The 9,576-nt window shown below is 44.7% G+C and overlaps 1 protein-coding gene across 1 annotated transcript; it reads right to left on the reverse strand.

Moving 5' to 3' along the window:
* Positions 1–2,941: 2,941 nt before the first annotated feature.
* Positions 2,942–8,352, reverse strand: VAX1 (ventral anterior homeobox 1). The gene is made up of 3 exons (XM_024198447.1): positions 8,115–8,352; positions 6,174–6,361; positions 2,942–3,475 (listed from the first exon to the last, which is right to left on the reverse strand). Exons 1-3 carry the CDS (start codon positions 8,350–8,352, stop codon positions 2,942–2,944), a joined length of 960 nt encoding a protein of 319 aa, XP_024054215.1.
* Positions 8,353–9,576: the final 1,224 nt, after the last annotated feature.

Consider the following 9,576-nt stretch of genomic DNA (forward strand, 5'->3'; position numbering starts at 1 on the left):
CTCTCCACTTGATTTTGGAGCAGTGTAGCTGTCCGTTTTGGAAACAACCCTAAAATAAAGATGGAGTGTAAACACTGCCTGGTAACTCCTAAAAATGCTACTGATGGTGACAGGGTATATTACTGGGAAAACCCAGAGATGAAAAATTTCCTTCTGAATTTAACTTACACCTCCAGTCACTGATCTTTCTCTCACAGTTTGATGCAGGGACTGCTATAAAAATTACCACCCCTCCTGGATAACTGAGCACAATTCTGATTTCCACCAAAAATCAGTTCTCTGTTAATGCTGTCCCAGTAATAATAAAAGATTTGCTGGTGCTCCGATCTGGGAGACATTTGCTATCCAACAGTTATTAGAAAGTGGCTAAATACGTGTAGCCATAAATGGATTTGTGGATACAGAATATGGACTTTTTAAGAAGTGCATGCCCGCGTTGGACATTACAGCTTAGTTAGTACCTTTGATCTCAAGAAACTTGATTACGCTTACGAGTCAAAAATTGGCAAACGAGAACCATAGGGAGACGACTGAGAACTGTGCATAAGGAAATCCAGAATAGGCAACAGTTTTTATTGCGCTTGAATTCCGCCAGCATTCTGCGAGAAGCCACGTGAATTGCAACCGACGTTGGCTTGGACTTTAAGCTATCTTGAAAATCTCTCTTCTTTTTATTTCCACACATCTCAGTTTGTAACAGCCCTGCATTGATTTCTCAGACAAAACTCCCCCCTGAGCTCAGGATCGGGCTCACGGGATTCTTTCTTTACTAAAAGCCCTTTGGTTTATCATTAATATTCCATCCTCTTTCTCTTTTTTATATAAAGAGATTACATATGCACAAGGGTTGGGGAACTCCTATTCTGAAAATCTAGCGTAGTGTAGCTGCAGTGTCGTTTTTTAAATTAACACATGGGGAAATGATACTTGTTATTGGCCAGGAAAATACTTATTATTGGTCCGAAAGGAAGCAAGCCCGCGGCTTAATCAATTGAATCACAGTCCTAATTTAAATAAACAACTACATGCTACGTTTAGAGCGTTTTGTCTGTTTTTAAAACCGGTGTAAACTCAGCTATTTCATTGTGAATCCAAAGCTGTCCCATCTGTTCAGAACCATAGGTCCAGAAAGGCAATCGACTTCAGAACATCCACTAGAAAGGATTTTTGACATTTTGCATCGAACATATCTGATGATAATTTTGGTGTTTTAAATATAAGACGAAAGTACACCTAATTCTGTCGTCATATAGATATAATATATTTCACTCTCACCACATAAATACAAAACATCCAAATATCCAAAAACATTCAGAACAAAAGTTAGTAGCAAGTTCTCGGCGCTCGATTCATTCATTATTTTCTCCACTATTGCCTAGAAACGTCAGACGTAAATAATTCACAATAAAATTACTATTTTGTTTTCTGTCCTGCTCTCTCGCTCGCTCTCCAGTTCTGTTTTATAGTTAATTCTCTAAACTACAGCAACCATTCCATTTTTTGTAATTATTTTTGGTTAAGGTTTGGTGGCACGTATTTATACAGTTTGTAAACGCCTTATATTAAAGGTTAAAGAAAGAAAAACTAAACAAACAAATTAGCTAACTACAGAATTCTTTTTTCTGACAAATTCAAGTACTGAAACTTAATATGAAGTAGATCAGAATGCTAGAGTTGGAATAAACACCTTGGTGGATGGAGAAAAATAACTGTAACAAGTATGCAAAAGGACAAACAGGATTGTTACATGGATGTATTTTAAAAAGATATGTTCTTTATATTTTACTTTAATTTTAGTCAAAATGTAAGTAATTTGTGAGAGTATTACGGAGGGAGGAAACCCTAAAGATGTTTAATTTGGATACACTTTGAAAGTATTGGAAACTCAATTCGAAAAAACTGCCATTTCAATAGGTATAGATGCAATCACGCCACCCTCTCTCCCTTACTTTTCCTTATTTAACATGTTTACTTTTACAACATTTTTATGTTATTTTTTGGTTCGAAGAACTAGCTCTTGAAACTAAAAAAAAAGGGGCGTTGCATTATCTCGAAGTGAAAGATTGTTTTTATTAAAAACAATCTAAAGCCACTGTTTTCTGTATCCGCATTTAATGCACAGATTTTAAAGGCAGTCTGTTCCGATCCTTACAATATTCAAGATTTTTTAAAAAAAAGTTGATAGACTTTTTTTTTCTGGATTGGATCTGTATCAAGGGCAAATATAAATAAAAACGAGGATACTAAACGGTTAATGTAGTGCAGTCATCATATACATATATGGGGCCACAAAACCTTGAGCAAATTTGTGCTTCGAGTCACTGAAGTCTTGACAACACATTTAAATCCACCTGATGGTTCCATTTCTATGTCTGTTTGTTTGGAAAGGACTTCCCCATCGGTTGGCATTGGTTTAATTCAGAATGCAGTCAAAATGGTTCTGATTAAACTGCAAACAACTCCCCCTTCCCATTCCCCCCCTCCTCCTCAGTCCGTTTCCCAAATAAAAACGTGGATCATCGTTAGGTTTGCATTGGTGTGATTCAGAATGCAGTCAAAATGTTTGGTTTTGAGCTGCCTGCAAACCTCCCCCACCCTGCCTTTCCCCCCTTACACCCTCCCACGCTAAAATAAAGGGGTCTCCATCACTAACAGTGGTGCTTCCCGGCGGTTTTGTCTGGAATCCGTTTATTTAGCAGCTACACTCGGGTGAGGTGTTTGTCCACTTCATGGTTTCTCCTCTAAACATAGTTCCGTTCCTTGTTGCATTCGGCAATGAGTCTGGCTCTAGGAAAGCATGGTCGTGGGGGGGCTGTTATGGCAGGATGGTGTGTGGAGGGGGGGAATGAAGGGAGGGCTGATGAGATGCTAACGTGTCATTATTCCATAAATATCGCCACAAATAGATACTATAAATATAAATACATGGAGTTACTCAGAGTCAGTCCAGGGCTTTTTTCTCAGCGCCTTCTTTATTGTTGGTCCTGGAGTAGGGCTCGAAGGCAGAGGAGCTCAGGTACCTGGCTGACAGTTCCTGCAGGTTTCCTGCCAGAGATCCGGCCATTGTCAAGGGATTAGAGGACAGGCGGCCGGCCACCGAGCCCAGGAGGGTGGGCACCGGCAGGCTGAAGAGGTTATGGCCGGCGCTGGGCGAGGCGTGGAGTCCCGCAGCCTGAGGGGGCCCAGCCGCGCTGCTCACCGCTGGCGGGTGCGGGGAGCCGCCCGCGGTCCCTGAGCTGGTGGTGCCCGTGGTGCCGATGGTGAGGCTGGGCGCCCGCAGCGCGGAGCCCAAGGCGCTGGTGGCGCAGGGGGGCAGGAGGCCGGGCAGTCCCGGCGGGGAGAGCAGCCGGCCTTGCTCCAGGAGCCGGAGGACGCTGCAGGTGGCGGCGGTCTCCGACACCACGGACCTCAGCTCCGAGTCTTTGCCTTGGTCCTTTTTCTGTTTCGTGCGCCTGTTCTGGAACCAGACCTTTACCTGGGGAGAGAGGCACAGGGTGAGCGGGGCGGGGGGCCCAGCCCGGCGGCCAAGGGGCTCGGGGATTGCGGCATTTCTCCATTTCCCCCCGCCCCGGCTTGACCACTCCGAAACAGGGGGTTTACACTGCATCGGAGAGTCTGGGGCCGGGGGAGGGGAGGCTTAGGGAGTTGAAATGAACCACTCAGCAGCACTTTTTACGAAGGGGGGGGGGAAATCTTGCCTAGGATTAATGAGCTCTGACTTTGGGAGCTGTGTAGCACCGGGAGGCACCTTAAAGGGCCCGGGTTCTCCTCGCCTGCAGCCAGCGGAAATATCGCCGTGGGTTTCAGTGGTAGCGGGATCGGACTCTTTAAATTAGTTTTATTTCAGAGCCAGCCTTAAACTTGGAGCGGGTGGCACACTCTCCCCCCCCCCCCCCCCCCCCCCCCCCCCCCCCCCCCCAACCCGGCGCCGGCCCCCCCCCCCCCCCCCCCCCCCCCCCCGGAACAATCCAGCGGGCCCCTAAACTGCACACTCCGCTCCTCTTCCCTCCCTGGCAGCGTGGAGTTATCGGCTCATCCAGTGACTGTAACGTGGTTCTTCTCTCTCGCTTCCCTTCCAGCTGCCTCTCTCACGCCAAACGAGAAGGTCATATGAGAAGCATCTCATAGCAGGTCAGAGCCCCATTCGCCCCTTTAAAATATGATTTTAACTAAAAGAAATGCAATCTATATTTCTATAGCCTCCGAGACTGTTTAACTTGTCATACCTGTCCCACGGCAAAGAAAGGCTAATTAGCTTGTCAGCGGGATTTATTACACCGGGTGATCTTTTAACGACATACCAGACCGGGCTTTAGAAGTTTGTTCTTTTTTCGTTGACTTTGGGGTTATTCCCCCCCCCCTTGCACTTTTAATTGTTCGAAGGGACATAACTATTCACTGACCAGTGCACAATCATACAGGGCACTCTGTTCACTGCCCTGTCAATAACGCCCCCCTCATCCCCCAAAACAAAACGAGATGCAGTCTCATGGGGCAGAACCTTTGCTATTGTCCACCAATCTATTTCCTGTAATAATAGGTAGGAATGAAAGATAAATACATCAGATTTTAATTCAGTGGCACATACAAAAATAGGACTATTTACCAGCTGTCTATTTTCTGTTATGAAGCCCTGGGGATTTTCTAGCGTTTTTCCCCAAAGTAGCTAATAATACAATTAATTTTTCTCTGTCGCATTACATTATCCTTCCCTTTCGCAGAGGATCTTCTATACAGTATTTCCTTCCCATGTCACCTCCTATGCTAGACACTGTTCCATACACTGCAGGAAGAGATCCGGGGACTCCAAATTACAGAGGGAATTGGTTCACCTTATTTTGCAACAGAGGTTCCGAGCGAAAAAAAAAATCTCTCTAAAAAGTTAGAATCTCTCTAACTTTTTAGAGAGAGAGATTTTTTTTTCGCCCAGAACCTCTGTTGCAAAGTAAGGTGAGCCAATTCCCTCTGTAATTTAGGGACCTGACCTGCTGACCTGATTCTTGTGAGATGCAAAGAATACTTTTTGTTGTTGTCAAATTTGCACTTGAAAACTTAAAATATGGCCGGTGTTGCAACCCCCCCCCCCAGCCAGGTAAAAAGGAAATTTGAAACAAAACAGAGTTTGTATATTAGTCAATTTTAACGCAGCACGATTCCAGCTCCCTTCATTGCCAAATTGCACATGGACAGGTTTTTTCCATGCGATTCTGTGAAAACACCTCCCCGCACTCACATACACTTCAAACATAAACAAACAAACAAACAAAAATCAATGTAAAGCACATTAGCAGGCAAAAATCAAACGAGAAGTTTAGAGGGGCAAGTAAATATATCGAATAGAAAATCATTTATCATCTCTGTATTTGTTGATTATATGCTTGTCAGTAGCGTACTTTTTTAAACTGTTGAAAAGGGCATAAAACTTAATTCGAATCCACCCAACAGTTCATGGGAAGCATTGGAGCTGTGCAAACAGTGACAGCTGCCTGCATGCGGACTTGTGTTAGGAAAGGTGGTTTGCATTGCTTACACTGTATCGCCTTCCAAATCTGGACACCTCCCCCCCCCCCCCCCCCGCCCCCAATACAAGCCCCCATATTTTTGAAAAAAAATCCCCCCCCCCCCCCCCAGCATCATTCTGATAATGCACATTGTGTACTGAATGTCTCATCAGAAACCTCTTCGCCCTCATTTATTGAGTTCCAGAAGAGATTTGCTACATTCTGTAGCTCAGTTTGTGACCAAACCAAGTTGTCAGCTACTTTAAGCCCCACTATTTTCTTTCAGGGTGTAGCAGCTCTCTCTCTCTCTCTCTCTCTCTCTCTCTGTGTGTGTGTGTGTGTGTGTAAGCCTGGGTGTCAGGTTGTGTCTGAGGGTGAATATTCACAGATCACTGTGGTTATGGGTGGGGAAATGGTTTGCCACAAAGTGTGCGCCTGTGTCTGCCAGGAGGCCTGTGATCCTGTGTGAACCAGGCAGTGGGCTCTGGAAACAGAAGCAACCTTGGCCTGTCTAGTCGATGTAAGTCTGTGAGCAGGTGTTTATGTGGACGAGGCTTCAGCTGTATCCCTGAGGAGTGTGTCTGTGCTGGGACTCAGGGTGTCTCGGGAAAGGGGGGGAGGAGGGGAAGAGGTCTCAGAGGTGCCTAGCAGCAGGTGCTTTCTCTGCACTACCTGAGTTTCCGAAAGATTGAGCTGCCGGGCCAGTTCGGTCCTTTCCCGTCCCACCACGTATTGGCACCTCTGGAACTCCATCTCCAGCCGGTACAGCTGCTCCGCGGTGAAAGACGTTCGGGTCCGTTTGGGGCGGTCCAGATCAAGTCCTTTAGGCAGAATAATCTCTCTTATTGAACCTTTGGCATCTGGCAAAGAAACGCGCAGTCACTTTACACCAAGGAACCGCTTTCGGAGCAATGCAAAGAGCTGCCGGGCAACTCACCCAACGCCAGGATCGCTTAGGTTAACCAGGCAGCAATCGGGCTGGTAAAACCAGGGCATCGCATGGGGCTACCGTACCCAGGAAAAAAGGAGGCGCTCGGGTCAGAGATCTGTAAATAATTCCCCCAGCCCGACTTTCTTTTTAAGGGCGTTTAATACATCTCACTAAGAGATCTCAGTGCTGTAATAAACACCAACCGTTCGTGGGCCCTGTTCACTGTCGGGTTATTCGTTGGTGCTGCTGGGTTCTTGTTATTATTGGCTAGCGAGCCAAAACGCAGCTGTATAGCAGTTCCTGGGCAGGACCATTTCGAGTTTACAAAATGTTTCGTTTCACCATGGGGCGGTTTGGGATTTTAAATGCATCTCGCCCCCTGAATGGCACGGGAGAGGCATAGTTATGGCCGATTCTTTCCTCTTTAAAAATGCCAGGAGGGTGAGGGGGAAAAAAAATTAAAACAAACCACACAGAGAAGCCTCACTTTTATTTTAGCACCGGCCTAAAGAAAGCAGGACAAATCTTATTAGCACAACTGTCATGCTAGAGCTAGATTCAGATTACACTAAAGCATTCCCAGCCTTGCTTTCCGTAATTTTACCTCCATAATACACTTTAAATCATAGATAACCACATCATTTCAATCTGACCCCTCTCTGGGGTCAATCGGTCGCGCAAGGATTAATTATTGTTTACAAGGCCTGCTTTGCACTAATTTTATTATAATTCTATTCCCCTCTCCCCACACACCTTAATAAAACGGTAATTTCCACGGGTAATTTGTGCAGAGCACTATAAAATCATTTCATTAGTGGACCGGGAAATGATCCGAAGGATGGGGAGGAGGGAAATAAAAACAGTAAATATACAGAAACCCCATTCAATCCCTCCTGTCTTCTTTTTAAAGCTATGTAAACAGTGATTGTTTAACAAATAATTCTTCCACCGTCAATTCCACCTCACATTATGGACACTGGGACAGAGGACACAGCAGAAACCCCTACATTTTATATCTCCCCTCCACACACACACAAATAAAAAAATCCAAAAAAACCCACAAACAACACAAATGCACCCAGATGCAAAAGGTGAAATCCATTGTTTTCTCCGGGCGTCTCCTTTCTAGTGTCCGAGGTGTGCAGAAGCAGCTAAAGCAAGGACTTTCACGTGGGGCAGGGAATCGTAGGTGTTACAGAATTTAAACAGCGATCGCTGTTTATTCATTGCATTGATCAAAATCACTCGGACATACCGTTAGCCCCGCCGAGGGGGACTTTGACACTTGCAATGCTCTCTGTAGAAGAGGGCACCGTTTGGAAAGTCTATGGCGAAGCCAGAAAGGCCATAAATAATGTATTTCACAGCCACAACGGTTGGTGTTTAAGAGGCACCAAGAAAAAGTGGAAAACAAATGTAATGCAGATAAACTTCTCCCATGAACCAAAGGAGTACATTAATAAAAGATACCAAAAAAAAATAAAAATAAAATCAGACCCTAGAAAACAGCTCTAGACTTAGAACCACTTGCCTCTGGAAATACTGCATTACAATCTACAGCGGTATTTCCCCCTCTGCATCCGTAGTAAAAGAGGAACATCTCGAAACCCCAACATATTTTTTTTATATAAAAATTCCGATCTCTCGCTCACACACACGCAAAATGCCTCCAAAACTCCTACCTCTAACTAGGATCCTCCTGCAATAGTCCGGGTCTGCAGAACTAGATTTACTTTTATTACAATCTTCCGAAACCGCCGAGGCAGAATAAGTCCCTTGTTGATCCTTCAAAAAAGAAGTAGAAATATTTCCTTCAGACCCTTTGCTTTCCTTGCCCTCTTTATGTCCGTTCTTCGAGACCCGGTTCGCTTCAGCCTCTGAATTGCATCTAACGTCCATTTTGTCTTGTTTCCCAAACATGTAGTGCAATAAAAAAAAGAAAAGAAAAGAAAGTCTAGGTTGGATATTGCACAGCCTGCGGTCAGATCGGTGTGGATGTGGAAAAGCCCCTCTCGCCAGGAAGGGTCGGCTTTGATCCCAACAGAAAGGCAGCTTGCTTCTTCCTCAATCCCTGCGTCCTAATGTGACTGTCCAGCTTCCCTGAGCCCCAGTGATCAGGTACTCAACAGTACAACTCCAAAATGATTTAATGTCTGCCTTATTACAGAGACATGTAGTTGTTAGACACACAGAGGGACGCGCACTCGCTGTTTCAATTGATTACGGGTAATTTTGCAGCCTCCACATTTAGGTTACCTCATGAATACACTAAATTGTTTGGATAATATATCAGATCGTAATGGATGGTTTGTGTGCTTGTCCCCAATCAAGTAGAGTTTAGCCAGTGAATAAACTGAAATGATTGGTCTTGCTTTCAGGAAACACACAATCAAAAGACTGAGACTTCCAGAAAGGGGGGGCGGAAAAAAAAAACTTTTGACAAGATTCACCCTGAATTGTTAGCACCATTAGCAGCCATTATTAACTTTCTTCAGTCTGCCTTTGACCCTCCAGATTATATAGTGGCTTTATCCAAGACACACCAAATAAATCTGAATAAAGCTGCTAGGAAAGGCTGGAAAAATGCAGTTGCAGAAAAGCAGCCTGGAGTCTAAACAAAACAAACCAACCACTACACACAAAAAAGTTTTCCTCTGGAGTGGGTCTATCCAAGGAAGCCGAGGATCAGCCCAGCAGAAATCCTCCTGAACACATCTCTCCACAGACAGCCATCTTAAACTCCTACCTCTCCTTAATTCAGTTCAGATGCTTGCTTTCTGTGTGTGTGTGTGTGTGTGTGTGCTAATTCTGCACCTTCACAAACACTGAACCAATTGGTAGAGCTTGCTCATTGAAGGGAAAAAAAAAAAAGGAAAAAAAAAAGCCAGCTTTGTGTTCAGAAAGATCCAGGAGGGGAGAGAGGGAGAGAGAGAGATAGCCCGTGAAAAATCTCCACTGCGTGATCTACTAAAGGATAAAAAAAAAGTTTTACCCTGGCTATTTCATTGTCTCTGCTACAATATCTTTGAGAACCGCAACAGCCAGTAATCCAATAAGACCATTGATTAGGCTACAATGATTCAATTCAAGCAAATGGCCTTGTGCAAAGAGCATGCTCCAGCCCTTCTTGTCACCTTGTAGGGC

The sequence above is a fragment of the Terrapene carolina genome, unplaced genomic scaffold, assembly GCF_002925995.2.
Source record: "Terrapene carolina triunguis isolate 2854851 unplaced genomic scaffold, T_m_triunguis-2.0 Scaffold95, whole genome shotgun sequence".
In the NCBI taxonomy this organism is placed as follows: domain Eukaryota; kingdom Metazoa; phylum Chordata; order Testudines; family Emydidae; genus Terrapene; species Terrapene triunguis.